Source organism: Ahaetulla prasina, chromosome 12 (genome assembly GCF_028640845.1).
Source record: "Ahaetulla prasina isolate Xishuangbanna chromosome 12, ASM2864084v1, whole genome shotgun sequence".
Classification (NCBI taxonomy): domain Eukaryota; kingdom Metazoa; phylum Chordata; class Lepidosauria; order Squamata; family Colubridae; genus Ahaetulla; species Ahaetulla prasina.
In genome coordinates, this window is record NC_080550.1 from 29045775 (window position 1) to 29073399 (window position 27625).

The 27625-nt window shown below is 43.6% G+C and overlaps 1 protein-coding gene across 10 annotated transcripts in view; it reads right to left on the reverse strand.

The window, feature by feature from the left end:
- WDR59 (WD repeat domain 59) overlaps window positions 1-27625 on the reverse strand; it is a 111542-nt gene that overhangs the window by 81448 nt on the left and 2469 nt on the right. For 6 of the 10 annotated variants that reach the window (XR_009151947.1, XR_009151948.1, XM_058155421.1 and 3 more), the window contains exons 2-8: window positions 22724-22773; window positions 15616-15762; window positions 15017-15152; window positions 8258-8343; window positions 7238-7318; window positions 5488-5525; window positions 3501-3589 (exon numbers count right to left, since the gene is read on the reverse strand). Coding sequence is in view for 8 of the 10 variants with exons in the window: in XM_058155421.1 (XP_058011404.1) it covers window positions 3501-3589; window positions 5488-5525; window positions 7238-7318; window positions 8258-8343; window positions 15017-15152; window positions 15616-15762; window positions 22724-22773 (627 nt within the window). In the remaining 2 variants the exon portion in view is untranslated. The remainder of the gene's footprint in view (window positions 1-3500; window positions 3590-5487; window positions 5526-7237; window positions 7319-8257; window positions 8344-15016; window positions 15153-15615; window positions 15763-22723; window positions 22774-27625) is intronic. The other 4 variants (XM_058155426.1, XM_058155425.1, XM_058155427.1 and 1 more) reach the window with 2 other exon arrangements.

The window sequence follows — 27625 nt, forward strand, 5'->3', positions numbered from 1 at the left end:
CAAAGGTTGGTTTGAAAGGGGGAGGGGCTGGGTGAGGGGGTGCAGGTGGGTTTAGCTGGCCTGCTTGCAGTTGAAGAGGGATTTGGGGGACAGCCGTTGCTGTTGTGGCTGGTTGCTGAGTTGTGAAGGGGGGTGGCTTTCCCCCTGGCTGCTGAGAAGGAAGTCCTTGAAATGCTTCAGTTGACGAGGCAAAAATCGGCCTGGGGCCCCCAGGAAAGAAAGGTGCTGAACTGGCTGGTTGCCATTGGTATTGGATCCACCCTTGTCCAGGATAAAATGCCCAACCAGGAGGAATAGAAGCAGCTGGAGGCAGCGAGGCCTCTGTTGGCGGGAAAAGTCAATTGAGGGGAGTTGCGATTCCCCCAAGTCCCTGGTGCTGCCTGAACTCCCTGCCGCCTGAAGGAGGGAAGGAGGTCCTCCTGCGTTCATCGGAACGGCTTTGAGCTTCAGTAATTTCTCCCTCTCTGGTGGGAGGGAAGGTGAATTTAGGCTGAGCTAAAGGCTCTCAAGGTGGGTGAGCTGAGCTTATACGAGGCCTCACTTCCAAATGCTCAAAAGTTTCAGGAGGTCTAATAGGGACTGGGATTTCAGGGGTTTCTCAGGTCCCAATCCAGTGACTCCCGATTCTCCGGTTTTACTGTCCTCCAGTGAGGTTGAGAAGAGGAGGGGCTGGGTGAGGGGGTGCAGGTGGGTTTAGCTGGCCTGCTTGCAGTTGAAGAGGGATTTGGGGGACGGCCGTTGCTGTTGTGGCTGGTTGCTGAGTTGTGAAGGGGGGTGGAATTCCCCCTGGCTGCTGAGAAGGAAGTCCTTGAAATGCTTCAGTTGACGAGGCAAAAATCGGCCTGGGGCCCCCAGGAAAGAAAGGTGCTGAACTGGCTGGTTGCCATTGGTATTGGATCCACCCTTGTCCAGGATAAAATGCCCAACCAGGAGGAATAGAAGCAGCTGGAGGCAGCGTAGGCCTCTGTTGGCGGGAAAAGTCAATTGGAGGGGGGAGTTGCGATTCCCCCCAAGTCCCTGGTGCTGCCTGAACTCCCTGCCGTCTGAAGGAGGGAAGGGAGGTCCTCCTGCGTTCATCGGAACGGCTTTGAGCTTCAGTAATTTCTCCCTCTCTGGTGGGAGGGAAGGTGAATTTAGGCTGAGCTAAAGGCTCTCAAGGTGGGTGAGCTGAGCTTATACGAGGCCTCACTTCCAAACGCTCAAAAGTTTCAGGGAGGTCTAATAGGGACTGGGATTTCAGGGGGTTTCTCAGGTCCCAATCCAGTGACTCTCCCGATTCTCCGGGTTTTACTGTCCTCCAGTGAGGTTGAGAAGAGGGAGGGGGCTCTCCATTCCGCCCCGGAAAAATGTTTTCTCCCTAACGACAGCTTACCCATGAATCGGAGTCTTTGGGCCGTGCTCCAAGCTGACAAGCAGGCTCTACCACTTCGGGTTTTTGAGTCATATCTTCCGATGGGAAGTAGGTGATTTCAATTAAATCGTCAGATTCAAGCTTCTGTGCTACTTCCACGCTTTCAGCTTGCTGCTCTTCCATCTTCGCTGGGTCTTTGCACCGCTGTGGAGGTTGCGGAGGCTGGGGCCCAGCACCCCCCTAACGGGCCCCCTCTGAGCGGAGGAGAGGGTACCGTTAGCAAAAGAAAGTTATGACTTTTGGAATAATGTCAAGGTTCCAGAAAAACCTCTTCTGCATAAAAAAAACTCAGAAGCCATTGTTTTTCAGAGTTCTTTACTAGCATGAGGAAACTGGCACACGATGAGTGAAATTCCAAAACTGAACTTCCGGATTCTTTTTCCAGTTATACAAACCCCAAGAGTCCCACCCCCCTGACCCCTTTGCTGGTCACATGGTCCCACGTTCTCCCAGTTCATTCGAATATCTTCTCGCCACTCTTCCTGCAGATGTGAACACCATCCGACCTTGACCGCTTGAAGAATGTTACCATACCCCTCAGCCCCCCTTCTTCCCCTCAGGGGAAAAATGTGGCAGCATCTGGAACCCTAAAGTCTAGTAGGGTTTCCAGGCCTGACACTAAGATGATCAGGGGGCTGGAGTCTAAAACAAGACTAGTTGCAGAATTTGGGTATGGCTAGTCTAGACAGAAGAAGGACTAGGGGAGACATGACAGCAGGATTCCAGTATTTACGAGGCTGCCACAAAGAAGAGGCATTCCAAAGCACCAGAAGGCAAGAATCAATGGATGGAAACTAATCAAGGAGAGAAGAAACCTGGAATTAAGGAGAAGCTACTTAACAGTGAGGACAATTAACCAGTGGAACAGCTTGCCACAAGAAGATGTGGGTACTTCAGGACTGGAGGTTTTTAAGAAGAGACTGGACAGCCACTGGCCTGAAATGGTGTAAGATCTCCTGCTTGAGCGGGGGGTTGGACTAGAAGGCCTCCAATGTCCCTTCCAGCTCTATTCTGATTAAGTGATTAAAGATATTCCAAAGAAAACCTTAGTGTGAATTGATTTATCCTTCTTAATAGCATGTTTATTAGTTCTGGCTGAAGCCCCACCCCTCTTATATCTGGGATGTTCTTGCATTACAAGAGACACATGAATGCTGATTGGTGCCACCATCTGGATTCACACAAGATCACAACTCCCGCTTCAACAGATGGAAGCCTGAGATACAGGCGGTGGTGGAACTGCAAGACAACTTGGAGGCACAAAACAGGAAATACCCAGGTTTGCATTTCTTACGGATACAGAGTGGAGGTTATGGCCCAGGGTCCAATGGCAAGATCCAAAAAGTAAGATAAAAAAAAAGATAATTGGGTTATTTCTGCGCTGTAAGAATCAAAAGAATTTTCACAGCAATGGTAGGATGACCAAGTTTCTCTCCTAAGGGACAAGTTGTTTCTTGCCCAGGGAATCTCTTAGAACGTATCTGTTACCATATTCTTTCCACTAAATCTTAATGCTATTTCTTTGATTTGGGCAATTGCATTGTGTGAACCCAGCCACTGTGGTTTGTCTAAACCATAAAGCCATCATTTATCATTGCTATTTACCACAAACCATGGATCTCCTAAAGGTACTTTTCAAGAAGCAACTGGACTTTCTGGTTTTTCTTCAAAGACGTTTCACTTCTCATCCAAGAAGCTCCTTCAACTTGAACTGGATGGTGAGGAATGGAAGGATTTATATTCCTTGAGGTCATCATTATATTCTATCCAGTAAGAACTGAAGGCGCTTCTTGGATGAGAAGCGAAACGTCTTCAAAGAAAAACCAGAAAGTCCAGTTGCCTCTTGAAAAAGCACCTTTGGGACAACCATGATCTGGATGGCTGAGAATCTCCATAGGCAAACCATGGATCTAACATATTGCTTGTGAAGTAGGCTTCAGAGAGCAATAGGGTCTAACCAGCTTGCAATGTCCACTGTTGTCATCTCCCCCGGTGTCTGTCTGTCTGTCTGTCTCTCTCTCTCACACACACACACACACGCACGCACTCCTTAGATAGAAGCAGGGAAAGGAAAAGAACAAGGACTCACCCTTTTGTCCCAAATGCGCACATTCCCATCATGGCTGGTTGCCAAGCAGTTGGCATTTTTCTTATTCCACTTTACCTGGGAGGCTCCAGCTGCAGAAGGAGCAGAGGACTAGGAGTCAATGAGCGCCTTCCAGAAAGAAACAAGGTCACTACGATAGAGCTAACCTCTCCGGCTCATTCAAACCACCAGGAAGTATTGGGCTTTGTTTAGCACAAGAGGTGATTATGGTTAGTGTAGACTTAAGAAGTTCCAAGAAAGGATTTGACCCCAGAGTTATAACATGGAGCAGGGGTCTCCAACCTTGGCAACTTTAAGACTTGTGGACTTCAATTCCCAGAGAACTCTGGAAGTTGAAGTCCACAAGTCTTAAAGTTGCCAAGGTTGGAGACCCCTGACATGGAACACTGCAGGGGAATCAATTCATGTGGCTGCTCCAAGCTGTCACGGGAGGGTGCCACTCCAATGCTAGAACCTCAAGCAACCTTCTCACTGTCCTGCCCTCCTGTCAGCCTCTATGATGCTTGCTTGCTTTCGGCTGCCACAGTAACGGGAGGGGGGGAGGTATAGGTATTTGGGAGGGGAGAAGTGAGCTGGTGGAGATGTCTCGTGAAAGGGAGGAAAATTCTCACTGTCTTACAACTGTTCTGACATACCAGAGATATGGGACCATCTCAAGAAGCAACCCACATGACACCTTGGGGAGTTGTGGACTGGACATTCAATTTAGGTCCTTGGAGGGAGGGATTTGGGAATGCTTTCAAAATATAATTTTCGCGTCTATTGCCTCAGACTTTGCTTTCTTTTTGTTGCATTCAGTTCATGCTCAGTAAAAGTACCTTTCTCTACATGGAGTTGGGGTTTTTCTTCCTTGAGTTTTGAATGGAGGCACACCTGACACCATCTCTGTGCCATGATGGAAGTTTGGTCTCCAGGAGTATGGAACAGACTTCATGCTCTAGCTAGAATTACTTGTCTGTCTATCACATTCCTGAGGCCTTATTACCTTATTACTTGTCTGTCTATCACATTCCTGAGGCCTTATAAACCAGGTGCTGCCATGGGCTACTAGCTAATTTACACAAGAAACAAGGTAATTCCAAGTACTTCTCCAAAGCACCAGAGGGCAGGACAAATAGGTGGAAGTAGTAGGTGGAAGCTTGTTAAAGAGAGATCCAATGTAGAAATCAGGAGAAATTTCCAAACAGTGAGAACACTTAATGGAATAGCTTGCCTCCCGGATTTGTGAATGCTCCATCACTGGAGGTACTCAAAAATAGACTGGACAACCATTTGAGCAGGATGGTAGTGTAAGCCGCCCTGAGACTTTGGAGAAGGGCGGGATATAAATGCAAATAAAATAAATAAAATAAAAATAAATAAATGGTATAAGGTCTCCTGCCTTGACCAGGAGGCTGGACTAGAAGACCTCCAAGTTCCCTTCTAGCCCTACAATTCAGTAAGCCTATGATATAATGACAGTGAGAACAATCAACTGATGGAACAGAAGTTGCCTTCGGAAGTTGTGGGAGCTCATCACTGGAAGCTTTCAAGAAGATACTGGACTGTCATCTGTCAGAAATGGTGTAGGGTCTTCTGCTTGGGTGGGTTGGGGTGTGTGTGTACTATATGACCTACAATGTCACTTCCAACTCTGTTAATCTGTAATTCTATGCTCTATGTACCCACTCATGACCAGCATATCCAGCACCCTAATGGTATTTAGACACCACCTGCCCATATTACCATGTCCTGTTATTACGATATTGCAGTAGTAAACGAAACAATCGCAACTTGGGGGAAGGAAAGAGCAGCAATGGAAATATTTCAGAACAAAAGATCTGACAGTGGTTTCATGGTGCCGGGGTGTGTGGGAGGGGGGGAACCGAAATGACGATCTATGGGAGTCATATCCATGATCTGTGCAGAAGCTCCATGAAAGGCAAGATGTAAAGATTTCCAACCAGGTTAGTCACCCACCGGTACTTACCAACAGCGGAGAGAGAGACAGTAGGCTTTCGGGTGTCTCTGAAAGACAACAATGCTGCCATAAGAACATACAGCTTAACGATGTTCTTCTAAACTCCTACAACCAAATAATTAGAATTCTATACATAATCATTTAATGACCCCATAATCCCTTGCGGGGTGGAGTCTGGGCAGCTGAATGGAGCTAGCAGAGCGTTTAATGGCCAGATGCCTTTCCTGTCGCCAATGCGGAGCTTTGTTCAGCAGATATATTCTCATTGTGCCCAGAGAGAGAAATATCTGCCTCTACCTAGGATCGAACCTACAGCCTCCTGATTGTGAGGCGAGATCTCCAACTCTAGGCCACCGCATCTCTCTAATTAGAATTCTATGCATACATTGCTCTAAAACCCATGGGAGGGAGGAGTTACTTTCATAGCATATGCACTGGATTAAAATAAACCCACCTACAGAGATCACCCTTGCTATTTCTGCATGAGTCACTGATCAAGGCAGACCCTGCTTGAAAAGAGGCAGGCCTGAAGCTGTGATTCACACACAGATGCAGCTGCAGGAGCCACTCCTCAGAGACCAGCCATCTTCCGGTTGATCTGCACCACAGTCACAGCAAAACCATTTGCCTTGAGTGCAGAAAACGAAAATCTCTGGCATGTACTGCCAAGATTAAGCAGGCAACTGGGGTTTTTTGGTTGGCCTAGAGCAGAGGTCTCCAACCTTGGCAACTTTAAGACTTGTGGACTTCAACTCCCAGAAGCAAAGCTGGATAAGGAACTCTGGGAGTTGAAGTCTACAAGTCTCAAAAGAGCCAAGTTTGCAGACCCCTGGACTACAGGACATGGGACAACCTTTGTGGCAAACCGCTTGGAAACAACTGGTTCCAGTGATCCCATTATTCCAAAACATGCCAGAAACCTGCCTTCAGGGTCCTCATGCCAGCAAGGTCCAGGTGGACCCTTCAGCGTAACCTTGAATGGCTGTGTAACAAATAAATGGCTGTAAACCAAGGCCCACCTATACCTTGCTGGCATGAGGATCCTGAAGGCAGGTTTCTGGCATGTATTGGAATGTGACTCACAACTGATACTAACACTAACAATGCTGTTGCAGCATTCCCCCCAAGTTACGTGATCAAAATTCAGGCGCTTGGTAACCGGCATGGATTTAAGAGGGTTGTAGCATCTTGGGGGGTCACGTGATCCCCATCGCAACTTTTCCAACCAGCAAAGTCAATGGGGGAAGGCGGATTTGTTAATGACTGTGATTCACTTAACAACTGTAGTGACTGACTTAATAACCAGGGCAAAAAGATAGTAGAATTGGAGGCGCCTCACTTAACAACCACGTTGTTTAAAAATGAAAATTCTGGTCCCAATTGTGGTAATAAATTGAGGAAAACCTGTAATTCAATGTCACAGATTTCTCCCCCACCTCATCTACACACACACACACAAACTTGGGTGGAAATTTAACTCCTCTTTGCACTTACAGCAGGGATCCCAATCCCGGTCCATGGACTGACACTGATCCGTGGCAGGCCAGAAACTGGTCCACGCGAAAAAGCAAAGTCCCATCCACAGGATGCAGGCAGCACATGAAACCATGCCCCCTCCGGTCCGTGGAAAAGCCTCTCTCCATGGAACCGGTCCCTGGTGCCCAAAAGGTCGGGAGCCACTGCCCTCCAGGAACTTCCACTCTCCCCAAAAATACTTTGTGACCATGTCTGTCTTCTTACAGACGACCAAAACTCTTACTTGATGTCCCAGATGTAGATGTATGTGTCAACCGAACTGGTAACCAGCAGATCTGACTCAAACACCGCCCAGTCCAAATCACTAGAAAAGGCAGAGAGAGAAAAAGAGAAGAAAATGAATCTAATTATGGCCCTCTTTATGGCCTGTGGATTTCAACTCCCACAGGGATTCTGGGAGTTGAAGTCCACAGGTCATAAAGGGGTGGGGGTGGGGGCATACCACTATATAGAAGGTGAAGTGAACGTTACAGAAGGAAGAGGGACAGAAGGTCCCTTCCAACTCTTCCAATTCTAGGTTCATCCCTGAAACAGATGAACAGGAGAGCTCAACGGTGGCAGCTTATGATGACCAGAGTCACTCGCCACCACCTTCTCCACTGTCAGGAAAAACCATACCGGTATTTTGCAAGAAAATCTGGAAACCTGCCCCATTCGGCTTCTCCTTTCCTAGGCTGCTCTTTTTGCACACGGCTACCTCAACAGAATCTTCATGGGAGGCTATAACAATAAAAAAACCCAATAACAACTATGCAGTCTATGCTTCCTATATTGGGTCATTCTGGTGCTACAGCTTAGCCAAGGCTGATTTCTGTGAGAACCCAGCAAAGTTTTTCAGAGATTATCAGACGTTTTTCCCCAATAAAAACACTGCAAAATAGCTTTCCCTATGGAATCCGGCTTCTGCAACTCCAATGCCGTTGAGCAGTGGAAAGCAGAAATGTGGATCGTGATATTTTGGGAGTTCTCGGAGATGTGCAGCCGAGTTGCTTGGGAGCTGAAGTCCACAGATCTTCAAGTGGCCAAGGTTAAGAAATCCCAGCCTGGCCTCCACTGAAGACAACACAAAAGTTGTAGCTCAGAGATGATTAAGCGGAACTCTTTTGATAGGTTCATGTCTCTGCTAGGGATGCGCTTGCAAACAAGAAGGAGCAGCAGGAAGGTTGATAGAAAGGAGGCCTCACAGCTACCAGACCACTGTATTACTGGCTCAAAATGCACTGGCTCCCTGGGGCAGCCATACCTGATGACTCGGGTGTGTCCTTGCAAGGAAGTGCCGATTTCCCCATTACCGTCCTTCCACTTATACAGGTCAACACGTTGGTTGCTCTGAAATTGAGACAGAAAACATCAGGAGCCACAAACAAAACCAGTCATTTTCCAAAAACGGCGTTTGGCAGCTTGAAGATGTGTGGACTTCGTTTTCCAGGATTCCCCAGCCAGCATGGGTGGTTGGAGAATTCTGATAGCTGAAGTCACACATCTGCACGTTCTTAAGGTTGAGAAACAACGTTGAGAATGAGAGCATTCATTTAGCTTTTAAAATGAGGGGGGAGGGATCCTAACCCCAAGAGAAGTATGTTCCCCAATATTTGGGCTAGAAAATTTCCTCACACCCACTTAATGAGGGTCTCAAAAGAGTACTCTTAAGGGGAGACATCTTTCCATCTTCCATATTAAATGCTCAGAAACAGCCAAACAAAGCACAATTTTATTGTTTTACAGCTGATCTCTAATTCATGTAATCTTTTTCAAATCTGGAATGACTCAAGAGTTTATTATTGTTGTTTTGGTTCTTAGGATACAATTTATTCAATGTGTTAGCTGCCCTGAGCAAAATAAAGCATACAAGGTGGCGCCACCTTCTTCGCTGAGTTCCTAATTAAGGAGCTCCATACTGAACTTCGTAAAAGCCAGGAAAACGCCGTCTTTAATCTCTTTCCCTGGATGAAAGGGAAAGATAAGAGCTGCAGGGGTGTGGTAGACCTCCCCAGGGGCTTTGTTTTTAATTAAGCAGAACCCTGAGGGTCGAGAGTTCCATAAATATTCCTGCCAAGCTCCGACTTCAGTGCGTGCCTGCAAAAGCAGGAAAAGAAGAAAGTGTCCATCTCTGCTAATTGTCTTATCTTTATGGATTCCTATAAGCAGACGGAATGAGCACGAGTGAACAATTACTGGATTGCAAGTATTTTTGATTTCCTGACTTCTACCCTTTTAAAAAGAGAAACTTTTTTTTCTTTGTTTCAACTTTAAGATGGCGCCTGAAAGGGAGTGAAAGTGAACAATGGAATTCTAAACAGCCTGTGTAACTAAGAAGCTAAGAAATGTTATGTGTGGATTTTAATGAAGTGAAGTGAGCTCTCCTATACTTAAAGGGGAAAAGAAAAGTTTCTAGACTTATATTTTGTGAATTTTAAAAACTGAAATGGCAACTAAACCACCTAAGACTGGGGGTAGAAGGGGTTCTGAACCAGCTTTAGAAGATTTGATTAAAGAACAAGGGAAAGTCTTTGAAGAAAAGTTTAAGGAGATAATGGATAATAATGAGAAAATAAGAGAGGAAATAAAAGAGAATAATAAAAAAATAAGAGAAGATATTTTGATGGCTTTCCAAGGTTTGGCAAAAAGACTGGAGGTGGTGGAGGAGGAGGAGGTGCAAGAAATTGCTCAGTCAAATCAGCAAATAGAAAATAGAATGGGGGGAATGCAAATTAAATTGGACAAAAATGAAGATCAAGTGGTGGTGATGCAGTATAGAATGATGGAAGGAGCTCTGAGAATTAGGGGCTTGAATGAGGAGAAAGGGGAAGATTTAAAAAATTTTTTATCAGAAGCTCTGGCTGAATTTATTGAACTTGATCCACAAGAGGTTGCTTATCAAATTGACAAAATTTATAGAGTTAATTCCTGGATTGCTAGGCAGAAGAAACTTCCTAGAGACATTGTGGTTTATTTTTTGAAAAGAACAGTGAGAAATCAAATTTTGCAAGTTGCATTTCAGAAAAACTTGAAAATAGGAGAACAGGAGCTGAAGGTTTTGAAAGAGATTCCTCCCAAGATGTTAAGGGATAGAAAGGACTTTACATTTTTTACACAAGAACTTAAGAAATACCAGATTCAATTTAGATGGGAGGTTCCAGTTGGTTTGACAGTGTATTATCAAGGAAGGAGATATCGTATTGATACAGTGCTTAAGGCCAAAGATTTTCTTTCCACCGTGCTGAAACTTGAAGTAGAAATAATAGAAAAAAGAATTCAAGAGACTCAAATGGGTGTGGAAGCTGAGGTGATTCCAGTGATGTTACCATCTGAGGAACAACCACAAGAACAAAGACTGACGAGGGGAGCCCTTAAGCGTAAAGAAAAGGAGCAACAAACTCAAAGTAAAGTTCAGGATTCTGCTACAGAAGCGGTGGGAGGAGCACGGCCGAAGATACGGGAGGACGATCTTCAGCTGATCACTCAAAAGCTTCAGCAGGCCAGTAATGGCAAATAAAATCTTGACCTGGAATGTCAATGGTTTGAATTCAGCTCAGAAGAGAAGAAAAATATTTCATTATTTGAAACAATTTAGAAATGATGTAATTTGCTTACAAGAAACGCATATTAAACTATCAGATCAAAAGTACTTAATAAACTCAAAGTTATTTTGTTGCTTCTGCTTTGGACAAAAAACATGGCATAGTGGTTTATTTGAGAAAAGATATACCAGCCAAGTTAATAGAGGCAGATATTCACGGAAGATATATTGCTATTGAACTTACAATAGAAACAAAAAAGACCCTTTTGTTTGGTATATATGCACCCAATCAGCAACAAGAAAAATTTTATAGAATGTTGTATGATAAGTTGATTCTATGGGATTATAAATCGTGTATTATATTGGGAGATTGGAATGGAGTAATAGATACACGAAAGGACAAGAGAACTTTTTCTAAGAAGATACCTGCACATGCAAAGCTGCCTAAATCCTTTTTTGACATGATAGAAGATTTTGAGTTGAGAGATGTATGGAGACTGCGGAATTTGGAGGAAAGAGACTATACTTTTTTCTCTGATAGGCATCAATCCTTCTCACGTATTGATTTTATTTTAATTTCTAATGATTTGCTTTTTAAGGTGAAGAAAACTAAGATATTTCCAAGATGTTTGTCTGATCATAGTCCTGTTTGGATGGAATTGCAATATGGAAAAGAAGGTAGAAGAACTTGGAGATTAAATGAAAATTTGTTTAGATATCAGGATAATGTAAATCAATGTAAAAAGCAGATGAAAGAATTTTTTGATTATAATTTGAATAACGAAACATCGATAGAAATGGTTTGGGATGCCAGTAAAGCTTTTATGAGAGGTGTATTAATATATATTAATAATAGACAGAGAAATAAGCAACAAAGACAGCATAGGTATTTAGAAGAGGAATTTATAAGAAACAACAATTATTAATACATAACCCATGATCAAAAACTTAAAGATGCAATAAAGTTATTACAGAATCAATTTAATATGATAATAGCTGATCAGGTGGCAACAAATAGACAACATGAATATAAGCTGAGAGCTTTTGCAGATGACCTGGTGATTACTTTAACAAACCCTATAAACTCTAGTAAATCTTTGTTGGAAATAATTGATCAATATGGGAAGGTTTCAGGGTTTAAGGTAAATCAGAAAAGACAAAAGTGATAATAAAAATATGGCCAGACAACAGAAAGAAAAACTAGAGGAAATAACAGGATTTGAAATTGTAAAGAAGGTTAAATACTTAGGGTCTATATTACATCGTCAAATGTGAAATTGTATAAGAATAACTATGAGGTTTTATGGCAAAAGTTCAGAAGGAGTTGATTGTTTGGAAAAATTGCAATTATCCTTGCTGGGAGAATAGCTGTTATTAAAATGAATGTTTTACCTAGATTTTTATTCCTCTTTCAGATGATACCAATAATTAAGAAAGATAAGAATCTTGAGGAATGGCAGAAGGGAATTAATAAATTTATATGGGAAGGTAAAAAAGCTAGGGTTAAAATGAAAATAATTCAAGATTCTCGGGAAAGGGGAGGTTTAAAAATGCCCAATTTTAAATTATACTATGAAGCAGCTGCTCTCTCTGCAATAAGTGATTGGTTTAATTTAACGGAGGAAAGAATTTTGAATATAGAAGGTTATGACTTGCTATATGGATGGCATGCATATTTAATTTATGACAAAAAAGTGGATAAGGCCTTTAAAAATCATGTGCTAAGAACTGCTCTTCTGCGTGTTTGGAAAAAATACTCTTACAAACTAAATTATAAGGTTCCTATATGGGCAAGTCCTAGACATACAATAGAGAATATAAATATAGAACAGAATCAGGAAATGATTACATATAAAGATCTTTTGTATACTGAAAGAGGTAATTTGCAATTAAAATCTCTGCACGTACTAAAAGAAGAAGGGAAAAATTAAACTTGGTTTCAATATGAGCAACTACGTGCTAGATGGAAGGAAGATCAGAAAATTGGTATAGAGCAGAACGAGGGAAATTTGGTAAAGCAAATTAGAAATCAGTCTCAGGAGCATATAAAGAGATTGTATAATGTGTTACTTGAAATAGATTCTGAAAGGGACTTGGTAAAGGACTGTATGATAAAGTGGGCACAAAATTTTCAGGAGCCAATATTATTGGAAACTTGGGGAAAAATTTGGGTTAGAAATGTTAAATTCATGCAGGCACAGAATCTGACGGAAAATTTTTATAAAATGTTTTATAGATGGCACTTAGATCCTAAGAAATTATCGTGTATGTACCCAGATATGCAAGCAAAATGTTGGAGATGTAATTGTGATGATGCTACATATTTTCATATTTGGTGGACTTGTAAGGATATAAAGGCCTTTTGGATAAAAATTTGGTGGATTTTACAAAATGTTTTGAAAAAGAAGATAAAGTTCCGAAATTTTTTTGTTGGGAATTATTACGGACTGTACAGTAATTGAGACTAAATTGATTTTAAATCTAATAACAGCAGCAAGATTACTAATAGGACAATAATGGAAGAAAAAAGAAGTACCTACAATAGAAGAATGGATATTGAAAGTTGTCAATTTGGCTGAGATGGCGAAGATATCAGCCTTTTTGAAAGACAATACGCAAGAAAGATACTTAAAGGAATGGAAAAAATGGATTGACTATATTCAAAGTAGATATCAGACTAAGAGTTATCAGACTGTTTTTGAATGATTATGATGTATTATTTTTGATTGTTTTCGGGGGAAGTTAGGAATTGATGATTGTAGGGGTATAATTAAGTTGGGACGAAAATTTTTTAGCATATGTTTGTTTTATTTTTAACTATACCTTGTGCTCGTTCTGGGAAGTCGGGGGGGGGAGGGGGGTTGTGAAGGGAGGGGAGGAGGGGGAAGGGGAAATTTTCTGTAAAACTTTTTGAATTAAAAAAAAAAAGGTATAAAAATATATGGAACAACAAAGTAAGAAACAACTGTTGTCCACAAGCAGGTATTATTAAATTTTTATCCTATCCTTTTATATACAACTCAAGACGGTGAATATAGCTAATACTCCTGCCTATTTTCCGAACAACAACCCTGTGAGGTGGGTTGGGCTGAGAGAGAGGAGACACCCAGCAGGCCTTCATGTCTAAGAAAGATCTAGAATTCACCGTCCCTTCATTTCTAGCATAGCTCCTTCACCTCCACACGAAAGCGGTTCTATTAAGATAAATTTAATTTTAATTAAATTATAGAAATCAATTCAATTAGTAAATTAGTAATTTTGATTAATAAAATTAAACATTGCATCTATTAAGATAATATTAAGGAAAGAACGTTTCTATAGATTAAGTATCTTAAGTCTCACGTATCCAAGAAGCGTAAATAATGTAGGAGCGGGCAAGTGAATTTATGATTTAAAAAACAAAATCAGTCTGGAACACTTTTTCTAACCAAAACATTTTGTTAAAAGGCAGGTGTTTTATGAGCTTACAAAAGCTTGTATTTTTTCATAAATTATATTGATCAAAATAGGTGCTACCTGGCTCCTTCTGATTATATCAGCCAGTTTTGTCTAGTGGTTAAGGCACCAGGCTAAAAACTGGGAGAATGTGAGTTCTAGTCCTATTTTAGGCATGAAAGCCAGATGGGTGACTTTGAACCAGTCCTTCTCTCAGCCCGACACACCTCACAGGATTGTTGTTGTGGGGAAAAATAAGAGAAAGAAAATGTGTTGGATATGTTTGCTGGCTTGAGTTATTTGTAAAAATAATAAAGATAGGATACAAATAAGTAAATATTCAAATTTTGGATGAGATATCCATGTGATAGTTTTTACAGATCATATGCAGAAAAAAGAGAATGTTATTTTAGGTACTTGAGATATTTTACATTGTTCTTAGTCATATCCTTGGACCCTAATGTGTAAGGATGCAGGAGCATATACAGATACAGATTAACAGAGTTGGAAGGGACCTTATAGGTCATCTAGTCCAACCAACCACCCACTACACCATTTCTGACAGTCCTTGAAAGCCTCCAGTGATGAAGTTCCCACAACTTCTGAAGGCAACTTCTGTTCCATGGGTTGATTGTTCTTAGTGTCAGAAAATTCTCCTTATTTGTAGGTTGAATCTCTTCTCTATCAGTTTCCATCCATTGTTCCTTGTCTGGCCTTCAGGTGCCTTGGAGAAAAGCTTGACCCCCTTCCTCCTCTCTGTGGCAGCCCCTCAATATTGGAAGACTGCTATCCTGTCTCCCCTGGTCCTTCTCTTCACTAGAGTAGCCATGACCAGTTACTGCAACTGTTCCTTGTAGGTTTTAGCCTCCAGTCCCCAAATCATCCTGGTTGCTCTTCTCTGCACTTTTTCTAGAGTCTCAACATCTTTTTTATAGTGTGGTGACCAAAACTGGGAGCACCATCCCAGTAGCTACTCTAAGTGCAGAAGCTGCACTGCTGGAATCCACCTGGGAAGGAACACCTCCCACTCTCCATCCCAGAACTTACCGATGCAGCAAAGAAGTGTGCGTGGCTCTCATGAGGATTCCACTGCACGGCCCCAATGTCCCACTTGCTCTGACGGGAAATCTTGCGGTGGCCATCAGCGGGTGCATCCAGGTTCACAATGTAGAGGAAGCGGCGCCTGGAAAAAGGCCCACAAACACAGGAAGGAACGTTACTACAGTAGATCCAAAGTAATTTACTACCATGAAGGGCAACTCTTATCCCGAGGTATATTTGAGACTGGAATTATGGCCATAAATTATGCTAGTTGTTAAGCGAGTCACTACATGATCATGATTTTACAGCCTTTTTATGCTCGTTGTTAAGTGAATCACTGTGGGCATTAAATGAACACCGTGGTCATTAAGTAAATCGTTTCTCCACAAACAGCTATCAATGCAGGCTGGTTTACAAGCACCCAAAATGTGATCACATATTGCTTTCTCTGTGTGTGTGTGTGTGTTCAACTCTTCATGGGACAACTCACTGCAGGACAAGAGTTACACTAATCTCGAAGAAATGATAGAATAGAATCATTAAAGAAAGGATGCAAAAGGAGGGACAAAATGAAATGTGAATGACTTTTTAATTATTTCAAATACTTGTGAATTGTTGACTTGTCCCGCGGCGAGGTGTCCTGCGGTGAGTTGGTCACAGTGAGTTCTCCCACTGCGAATTGGCTGCTCTGAGTTGTCCTATTCTGAGCCTGACACCCAGGCTCAGTAATGTAGTCCCATAAAATTCTAAACCTTTAACAAAATTTGATTTATATACATTAATGGTATTATATATTTTGATGAGGCCCAAGACAATTCTTCTTCCCTCAGGATGGCCCAGGCAAGCCAAACGGTTGGATACCCATAGCAGGGGTCTCCAAATTTGGCAACTTTAAGACCTGTGAAGTTCCAAAATTACGCAAGTCTTAAAATGTGTTTAGGGAGGAGCACTCAGTCAGATCTTAGAGAACTAGAACTAGAGATCAAAGATTCACCACCTCTTCTGCACTTGGCAAATCTAGGCCACAATTTAGTTGCTTCCGGATTTGAGCTTCTGAGACAGATTATCAGGCTATTTTTGATCACGACAAAGTTGCTCAATAATTATTTCATTTGAATTTAACGTGGGGTATTTACGCGAGAGACGTATTTCAATTAAATGTTTAAAATAGCATGACTATTGGATTAAAGCATTGCAATTATATGTATGCATATATATACATATACATACATACATACATACATCCTGCGAAAGAATAATTAATGTTTAAAGTCAGCCATGGGGAAATTTGATGCAAGTTCCTGCATGAAGTACATTTGAATTCTCTCCTAAGAATCCATTCTAGAAACCAATGTTTCTAAGTGTGAAAAATGGTTTCTAAGTGTGAAAAATGGTCATGTCACTTTTTTCAGTGATGTCGTAACTTTGAACGGTCACTAAATGAACTCTTGTAAGTCAACGACTACCTTCAGTGCTACATTCTTCAACTTTTTTGCATATCTGTGGAATCACAGCTGCCACCCAGCACAGAGCTAGGACTCTGGAAGGAAGACCCAAGTTCAATGGGCGATCTAAAGCAGGTCTGTTAGGCGAGCTGATAATAACCCGGTTTCCTCTTACATGCTGATAACAAGCCATCTCCTACAGGGCACTAATAATGCACTAAAAAACCAGCAGGCCTAGAATGAAAAGGACAAAGCATAGACAATTACTGTAGCAGCTGAGCAAAGGCAACCTTTATCACAAAAGAGAGGTTTCAGCTAGAAGCTAGGAAAAAAAATAGAAGGGACACATAGGCCAGTATCTGATCCCTTCACAAAGTACCATTCAATGTTGGATCTAAATGGTACATCTGAATTCTCTCTTTGCTCCATAATTGCCTGGGTGTGGAAGTGGGGGGGGGACTTTTATCCAGTAGGGAACCACACTTTGACTTTTAATAATAATTTGACAAAAGATCAAGTGTAGTGAATGCGTCCAACAATACACCGATGTAAACAGGGTATGATGAAAAATTCTCATTCTATCTTATTGGGGGGGGGGGTTTGGTTGTGGGTTTGTGGTGGTCTTGACTGAAAAAAAAAGGTTATTAAGCTTCTGTGGAGGAGTTAAAAGGTGGCTTTGTTGGAAAATGTCAGTGGCAACATTTGTGGGGTACAAAAAAGAGGGATTGCCTGTGGTTTATTGGCAATTCTACTCCCACACTCTTGTTCAAAAAGAGAGGAACCGAGGAATCTTCAATGGGAAGATGGCACAAGTTTCATGTAAAGAAGGGCAGGTATTTATTCACCCAAAGCAAAACCAATGTCCCATAAAGAAATGACGGAGATGGCTTCAGAAGATTTGCAGAGGAAATGTCACATAAATTCAAGGAAGATTTGTCCTACTTGACATAAAGGCTAAATCTTCCGAGGCAGAGCATGACAGACAATGAGGAATATTTAGTGCCAAATATTTCTACCAATATTTCCTGCTAGAAATTGAAGAGAAGGACCAGGTTAGTCTATGGTAGTCAAAAATCAGGAGCATGATAGCAACATTTGACTTTCATAGCAAAGTTAAATTCACACATTTCATTAAAAAGATACAAAACCTTTATGACGGGGTAGTCAACCTTTTTATACCTATTGCCCACTTTTGTATCTCTGTTAGTAGTAAAATTTTCTAACCGCCCACCAGTTCCACAGTAATGCGCCGTGTATCATCGTCTGCGCATGCCTCTCGTGCATCGTGGACTGGGTTGGGGGGGGCAGCTACCAGCTCTCCTTGTCTGTTACAGCTGGGTGGTGTGGGGGGAGATGCGTGAGCTATTCTGGGACGAGGCTCTTTTGTTTGTGGTCGCACTATAGCGCCATTTAGTTTCACTTACGTAACGTGAACTAAACTTATGTGCGGGCAATACAAATAGTATATTTTCAGAAATTTAAATTGTCACGGGGAATTTTATGAAAACCTAATGAAAATGTTTTTATTTATTTATTTATTTATTTTATTAAATTTTTATACCGCCCTTCTCCCGAAGGACTCAGGGCGGTGTACAGCCAGAATAAAAACAAAATATATACAATTTAAAACAACATTTAAAAAGAGCAAATTTTAAAGGCTGATTATTAAAATTTAGATTTAAAAATTTAAAAATATTAAGAATACCCAATTAAAATTCAACACTAATTATGCCAGTCCCGCTTTAATAAATAAATATGTTTTGAGCTCACGACGGAAGGTCCGAAGATCAGGCACTTGACGCAGGCCAGGGGGAAGTTCGTTCCAGAGCGTCACTGCCTCCACAGAGAAGGCCCTACTCCTGGGGGCCGCCAGCCGACACTGTTTGGCGGACGGCACCCTGAGGAGACCCTCTCTGTGAGAGCGTACGGGTCGGTGGGAGGCAAAGGGTAACAGCAGGCGGTCTCGTAAGTACCCGGGTCCTAAGCCATGGGGCGCTTTAAAGATAGTTACCAAAATCTTGAAGCGCACCGAAGACCACAGGAAGCCAGTGCAAGCTACGGAGCAGCGATGTCACGTGGGAGCCACGAGCGGCTCCCGTTACTACTCGCGCAGCCGCATTCTGGACTAACTGCAGCCTCCGGGTGCACCTCAAGGGCAGCCCCATGTAGAGAGCATTGCAATAATCCAGCCTAGACGTAACCAGAGCGTGAGTGACCGTGCATAAGGCATCCCGGTCAAGGAAGGGACGCAACTGGCGAACCAAGCGAACTTGGCCGCCAGGTGTTCATCAAAAGACAGCCGTCCATCCAGGAGGACGCCCAAGTTGCGAACCACCTCCTTTGGGGCCACTAACTCGCCCCCAACAGTCAGCTGTGGATGCAGCTGACTGTACCGGGATGCCGGCATCCACAGCCACTCCGTCTTGGAGGGATTGAGCTTGAGTCTGTTTCTCCCCATCCAGACCCGTACAGCTTCCAGGCACCGGGACAGCACTTCGACCGCTTCGTTGGGGTGGTCCGGGGTGGAAAAGTACAGCTGAGTATCATCAGCGTACAGATGATAACTCACCCCGAAACCACTGATGACCTCACCCAGCGGCTTCATATAGATGTTGAACAGGGTAGGCGAGAGAATCGACCCCAGAGGCACCCCACAAGTGAGGCGCCTCGAGGACGACCTCTGCCCCCGTCAACACCGTCTGCGACCGGTCAGAGAGATAGGAGGAGAACCACCGATAAACGGTGCCCCCCACTCCCAATCCCTCCAACCGGCGCAGCAGGATACCATGGTCGATGGTATTGAAGGCCGCTGAGAGATCTAATAGGACCAAGGCAGAGGAACAACCCCTGGCCCTGGCCCTCCAGAGGTCATCCACCAACGCGACCAAAGCCGTCTCCGTGCTATAACCGGGTCGGAAGCCGGACTGGAACGGGTCTAGATAGACAGTTTCCTCCAGGTGCCGGGGGAGCTGCCATGCAACCACACTCTCTACAACCTTCGCCACAAAGCGAAGGTTGGAGACTGGACGATAATTACCCAAAATAGCTGGGTCCAGGGAAGGCTTCTTGAGGAGAGGTCTCACCACCGCCTCCTTCAAGGCGGCGGGGAAAACCCCTTCCATCAAAGAAGCATTTATAATCCCCTGGAGCCAGCCTCGTGTCACTTCCTGAGCAGCCAGCACTAACCAGGAAGGGCACGGGTCCAGTAAACATGTAGTTGCATGTAACCTCCCCAGCAACCTGTCCATGTCCTCGGGAGCCACAGAATCAAACTCATCCCAAATAACCTCAACAAGACGTGTCTCTGTCATCTCAGCTGGATCCTCGCAATCTTGGTCCAAACTATCCCGGAGCTGAACGATTTTATCGTATAGATAACCGTTAAACTCCTCAGCTCGTCCCTGTAAGGGGTCATCCCGTCCCTCTTGATGGAGGAGGGAACGGGTCACCCGAAACAAGGCGGCCGGGCGGTTATCTGCCGATGCAATGAGGGTGGAAACGTAGGAACGCTTCGCCTCCCTCATTGCCACTAGGTAGGTCCTAGTAAAGGACCTCACTAGTGTCCGATCAGCTTCGGAACAGCTAGACCTCCAAGTACTCTCTAGGCGTCTTCTCCGGCCTTTCATCTCTCTCAGCTCCTCGGAAAACCAGGGAGCCAATTGAGATCTACGCCGGGTCAGAGGCCGCAAAGGCACGACACGGTCCAAAGCCCCAGCCGCGGCCCGTTCCCAGGCCGCAACCAGTTCTTCAGTCGTGCGGTGGGTAAGATCCTCAGGGAACGGCCCAAGTTCCGTCCGGAACCTCTCCGGGTCCATCAGGCGCCTGGGACGGAACCAACGCATTGGCTCCGTCTCCCTGCGGTGGTGAGCGGCGGTCCGAAAGTCTAGGCGAAGAAGAAAATGATCTGACTATGACACTGGTTCTTTAACTATATCTCCTAAATCCAGATCATTAACCCACTGACCAGAGATAAAAATAAGGTCTAGCGCGCCTCCCCCAATGTGTGTAGGGCCATCAGTTACTTGAATCAGGTCCAAGGCCGTCATGGAGGCCTGGAACTCCTGAACCACCGTTGATGACAAGCCGGCCGATGGCAGGTTGAAATCCCCCAAGACCAAAAGTCTGGGAATCTCAACCGCCACGCCAGCAAGCACCTCTAGTAGCTCAGGTAGGGCTGTAGTCACGCAGCAAGGAGCCAGGTACGTGATCAACAGCCCCATCTGATTCCGGTGGCCCCACTTCACAAGGAGGGATTCACAGCCAGCTATCTGAGGAACAGTGGACTCCCTCGGCCCTAGACTTTCTTTAATCACAACCGCCACCCCCCACCCCTACCTTGGGCCCTCGGCTGATGGAATGCACGGAAACCCGGAGGGCACAGTTCAACCAGGGGTACACCCCCCTCTGTGCCCAACCAGGTCTCCATAATGCCCATGAAGTCCGCAGACTCCCTCTGAATCAGGTCACAAATCAGGGGAGCCTTATTGACCACGGACCGGGCATTGCAAAGCATCAGCCGAAGACCCAAGCTCTGAGGGTCTTGACCATCCGGGGAACGAGTGAGGACTGAGGGGCTGGAGCACGTGATCGCTTTTAAACATCGAACACGTGCTCCCGAAGAACGATGCGGCCCCCCGCCTCCGCCATATCTGCCTCTCCCACTTACCGTACAGATGGAATAATACTCTCTGCTCTGCACATTCCCCTCCCCCCCTGTCTTCGGACCGGCTGTAATAATGTCGTGAGCGTGCACTGGGACTGGACATACCCTCCCCGACGGGTTTCCCCCAACACCTGACCTTACCCTCCCCCCCTTTAAAAATTCCCTATTTAAAAATCCCCAAAGACTCTTCCTTGACGCATGCCACCTCTGTGGGTCCCAAGACCGGTCATTGAGGCCGGCCCTAGGTAATGTGGCAGGCCATTCCTGCGAGGCGGGGGCACCTCGCAGGCGCAAGAGTTCATGTGGCGAATAACGCATGGAATCAGTCGACAGCTGACTATGTCCCCTTTAGCAGCTGAGATGTTATACTGAGATGTTTTAAATAATGCTATGAAAATTTTTAAAAAAAATCAATTAAATTAAAAAAAGGAAAGTGCTTCAGACAAAACCCCTACCGCCCACCATGAAAGCTGGAACGCCCACTAGTGCGCGATAGGGACCAGGTTGACTACCATTGCTTTATGAGCTATTTTATTAAATGAGTCAATCTGAAAAGCTGCTACCAGATTTTGGTTTTTTCTGCAGAGATCACTGATGGATCTATTGGGGCAGAGTTCCCCAGCGTTCCCTTTGTGGACTGGCTGGGGTGGAGGGAGACGATGATTCTGTGTGAGTGGCGGGCAAGAGCCTGCACGCAACTCCATTTGCGTGAGAAGCAGGCATACGCACCTGCTGCCTGTGCAAATGGAGCGCGCGTGTTGTGACCTGTCCGCCAACCAAGCCCTCAAGCAGCTGAATCAGAGGAGGAGGAGGTGTGGGAGTCAGGGTCAGCATCAAGGCAACCTGAGAGCTCCGAGGGAGAAGAGGGAGGGAAACTGGCAGAGAGAGAGAGAGAGAGAGGCAGAGCCATCAGCCCTCAGATGGAGAGTCAACAGCCCCCAGGTCTGAAGATGGCTGATGAGGAAGAGGAGGAACAGCTGGGTCCAGTGCCTGACACGCAGATGCGCAGAAGGCAGAAGAGAGGAGAGCAGTGGAACTCTGTGGGCCGATCCTTGGGATGGAAGAGCCACCACCACTGCTAGCAAAGCCCCACGCTAGCTCTGGGGATAAAAGGCAGGGGGCAGAGATGAGTAGATGTGGCAGACAACTATTCATCTCCCTGCCAGACCGACTTGTTAGCCTGCTATGAGAGAGAGACTTTTTACCAGGGCTGCTGGCGCTCGTAATAAAGAAATCATTGATTTCTCCTAATAAAGAAATCATTGATTTAACTACAGAGGGTTTGTAATTTTTGGGGAGCTGGGTCAGAACGTTGTGCTTGCCTGTTGCTTTCATGGCCCAGTTCCAAATGCCTCAAGGCCTGGAAGTGGGCTGTGGCCCGGGGGTTGGGACCCCTGTATTAGGGTCATGGAGTCTGATTTTGGATCACTCTTTGTCAAGTTCTGCTTGTGTTTCAATCTCCTTTTCCTCCACTTCACTGAGAAGACAAAGTTCTGGGAAATGTGAAGACAAGGTTCCCTTCTTCCCTCTGTACCTATCATCAGGTGCCAGCCCAGGTGTTGCCAACTGTAATTGCAATTCCACCCTGAAGGTTTTAGCACTCACCCAGAAAGTACCGCATGCTGCCCAAGACAGTCTACTGACATTGCTGTTGCCTGTGAAAATAAGAGAGAAATGAATTCCCTCAGCTTATAAATAATACATTAAAAGTAGCAAAAATGCCCTCGGGTAGCACTCAACTGACTACATGGATGTGTAGTGTTATTGACAACAATACAGAAAAAGGGTTGACATTGCCTTCCTTCAAACTGTAAATAATACATCTGATATTCAGAGGCCACACACTATTAAATCAGCATATTTGATGAGAGGATATGAGGCTAAACCATTAAAGTCAACCCAACAACAACACACTTGCTAAAAAGATGATTGGGGCCCTAATTTTCCCTCCGTCTCCTTGGGAAAAGGTCTCAGTGATATCAACAGAAATTGCCTTTCACTAAATATAAATAGAACTCTACTGCAAGCTGTTTTGGAGCACAAAATAGAGAATAGAAACCCATGGCTGCCAATATATAAATCATCTGCTTCTGAGTCATGCAGAATTAAAATTCCTTCCTTAAATTGTTCTAACTCAAGCCCTCCTAATAGCGATCGGAAACCTTCATGGTTTCATGAAGCACCTTTTTGGGGGACTGCCTTTTCTCCTTCACAACTAGTATTTGAAACTCTTCAAAACAGCCTATTTCAAATGCAAAGTAATTTTCAAGGACTACCTGTAGAAGGCTTTGCCTTCCAATAGAAATGCATGTGATAAAGGACTATAGCAAAAGCCCTTAGACTTAGATACTGCTTCATAATGCTTTCCAGGCCTCTCTAAGTGGTTTCCAGAGTCAGCCTCTTGCCCCCAACAATCTGGGTCCTCATTTTACCCACCTGGGAAGGATGGAAGGCTGAGTCAACCTGGAGCCAATGAGAATCGAACTGCCAAATGGCAGTCAGCAGAAGTAGCCTGCAGTACCACATTCTAACCACAGCACCACCACTCTCTATGATGCTGATTCTCCCACAATCCATATTGCAAAAGATGCCCCCTGCACATTCTCAAGCCAAACTGTTGCTTTCAGCAAAATCAGGCTCTCCCTGTCACACGCCAGTCTGCCAAGCAGAGTATTACTGACTTGAGCAATCAAAAGCCAGTGCTAAACTTGCTAAACTCTGCAGGAGACTCCACCTCAAGTCTCCCCTAAATGAATTTAAATGGGTGAGGGAGAGCTGGTTCCTGTTAGGGTGCTTCAAGGGTACTACAAGATAAAATATGGCTTCGGGAGCTCCAGGAACAAGTTCAGGTTTTTCTCCAAATCTCCCCACAAGAGCCACTTTCACAGGTTCTCTGCTTCACGAAGCCAGCCAGCCTGTGCAGGCTTGAGCTTTTGGTAAACAGGCCGGGTTGCCTTGGTGCGTCTGTGACCCGTGTTTGTTCTGAATCCCTGTCCCTCGTCTTGGATGCAGAGAGCCTCTGAGCAGCTTAAAGCCATTTACAGGTAATCCTCAACTTTACAAGCACAACTGATTTCCACTGCTAAGCAAGGCAGTGGTTAAGTGAGTTGCGCCACTTTTAAAGATCTTTCTTGCCACGGTTAAGTGAATCACTGCCGTTGTTAAGTGAATCACATGGTCATTAAGTGAATCCAGCTCCCCCAATGACTTTGCTTGTCGGAAAGTTGCATCACATGACCCCCAGGATAGTGCAACTGTCATTAATACATGCCGGTTGCCCAAATTCTGTGAAAAATTTGTGTGTGAAAACAGGTCATAAGTCACTTTTTTTTTCACTGCTGTTGTAACTTTGAACGGTCACTAAAGGAATGATTGTAAGTTGAATTCTACCTGTACAGGAATAATCGTGCCTGAACCTGCACAAAACCAGATGCCAGAAGGATGAGCATGGTTCTAGGTACCCCATCCCACCCTGGTTCTTTAGTTCCACATCACCTTGAGACACAATCTCTCCCCCTCCCCCATCAACAACCACTAAAGAAGGAGGCTAACTCCTTCAGTAGTATCCCCCCCTTTTATCCCCGCTGGAGGCTCAGAAGGATATAATGGTCAACATTATCAAAATCTGCTGAAAGATCAAGGAGCAGAAGGATGGATGTACCATCACCCACATTCTGGATCTGCCAAATACAATCAGTTTTAAAATGTTTATTTTGTAGAACCAAGAAAAATATTCTCATCACGCTTATACAGCTGCTGCAGAAATAAAAATAAATACTGGCATATTTTGCAAAATGTATAGAAACCATACAAAGCACATTTCCTTCAATTTCTATACAGCATATGTCTCAAGCGGGCAGGCTCATCCTTCTCTCCACAGCCCTATGGGAATGAAAACAAGAGTTCTCTTTCTTGCCTTCATTATCAGACAGCAGCCAGGCAATTAAAAAGATTGGCATCCTTGCATATTTCAACATAATGATCGACCTGCAAGAGAGCTATCAATGGGCAGACAACACTCCCCCCCACTTTATTTGAGAATTTACTTATCACACAACCTATTTTCCCACAGGTTTATCTCAATGCTGAACTTTATAATACATTTGGGACAAGATTCTGTCTTTTTTAGATGCTCCCGATTTAGGAAATGAATCCATTTATATACAATTGTGAACGATTGAGGGCAAAAGAAGAAGGGGACGGCAGAGAACCAGGTGGCTGGATGGAGTCACTGAAGCAGTCGGCATGAGCTTAAATGGTCTCCGGGGGAAGGTAGAGGACAGGGAGGCCTGGAGGAACGTTGTCCATGGGGTCATGATAGGTCAGACACAACTTCGCAACTAACAACAACAAATACAATCGTAATATTCTCAAATAAGGAATATCTGTGTTGGTAATAATGTATTTCCAACAAGGTTCCTGGGTGAGGGTCTGTGCAAAAAGCTGTAAACAAAAATAAACTAGTAAACAGTATTTTAAAAGGGGACTCTTACTTGTGTGCACGATAGGAACCATCTCAACGTGATGGAATTAGCCTGCCCGACCCCATGCCGGTAGAAGAGGCATGTAGTGACCCTGTCAATCAAGGAATTCCAGCTGGCGGGGGTCCAGGAGAGCCTATTCTGCCATGGTGTGGTGCCTCTGAAACATCCTGTCCCCCTCTCACCCCCAGGTCAGAGCCACATCCTTGAAGATCTGGCTCTGCCAACTAGCCCAGGGCCACAATAGGGAAGTGAAATCCCAGAGATGGTTAATGGATTAGATAGATCCCCATCTATTCCCCTTATGCATTTTGCTTCCTTCCTCTCCATCTTGGGCAACTGAATTTTAACTAAATTGTAAATTCATGGTCTTTATTTATTGTCTTAATGTTTTATGTGGTATTTTTATTGAATGACTATAAACCACCCAGAGTCGCCTTGGCAAGATGGGTGGCATAGTAATACATAGTAGTACTTTATAGCCAATTTGCATGAACATAGTTTTGTGTGTGTGTGTATATATATAGCGTATGTATGCATGTATTATTTGCATGTATGTATGTATCTATATACGTGTGTGTGTGTGTGTATTATACAATATATATAAACTATGTTCATGCAAATTGGCTATAAAGTACTACTATGTACAGTATTCTATTGTTTCCCATTGTATTTAGGAAATCTTAATTTCTCATAGTTTTATAATGTACAGTATTTACGAAGCATTGGCTCTTATAGATCTCTTTAAAAAACTATCAAAATATAAATACCCCCCACCTTATTCAGAAGGGGAAGAATAACAACAAAACAACATCTGATTGCTAAGCATAAGATTAGAGCTGGTATTTCTCCCAAGGGCACTGCCATGGGATTGATGAATTAATAAGTAGATTTACATATGGTTAAGTTGGTTATTAAGCACACCCATTTTTTTGATATGAATAAATCATAAATGAGCAGGCAGACTGCATTTAAAACTAACCAGGCTTAGTATAGTTTGCACACACAACTACTAAGTCTTAACACTCTCCTGAGTATCTTATGTCATTGTTATCAGCAAAAAAAAAACCCCGGGAAAATAAAGGATTTATCAAACTGAATACATCCAGTTGTAACAATGTACAGATTCCATCTGTCCAGAATAATGGCAGTGTCATTCTTTCTTATGAATTTCTGGTTGGTATGAGCAAAGATCCAACACTGATGAAATGCTCCCTTTTAGAACATTTACTGCTCAACTTCCCCTCAACTTCCAGGGTCTTTTGAAGGAAACAGAGGCAGGAGTGATGGCAATTACTATTTGATGCCACTGGCACCCAGCATTCAAAGATCCTTCAAGAGAGAGTTTATATTTCATACCTCAGTATATTCTCAAAGAAACAATATAAAAACCTAATTCACATACCATGCTAAATCATATTTTATTTGTTTCCCTGTGGAAGCTTGTAAATAATAGAACATACAGCTTAGCATAACTGTGAGTTCATCCCATGTATCTTCACATATCACACTATATGACAATTTGTTCACTAAGCCAGAATTGGCTAGGTTTCTTCATTGCACTAAACCATAAATATGATTTTATTAACTAGAAAAGTTGGTTCATGTGAAACACAAAAAGCCAAAGTGCAATGTACAAATCCAGCCAATAAATATCTTCTCTGATGACTGATTTATAGGTGTGTGTTTATGAAGATATTATACATCTAGAAATCTGTGTGCATTAGTATGGATTATTTAACTATTAACCTTATTCAGCAGTGGCAAACACTAGCTTTTAGAGATTTATGAATATCTCAGAGCACAATTTGTTTTGTAGACAAGACCATAGTTCATAAGATATTGTAACTTTAGCATAATTGGGTAGGAAAAATGTACATTACAGGAGAAGGAATATAAAGAACAATAAAAATACCTTAAAACATTTGTTACGTACATGTTGGAATCAATCAATTGACAATCCAATTAACCCAGATCGGACCTATAAAATGTCTGCTGTAGCAATCTTGCCAAAATTCAAAAATGT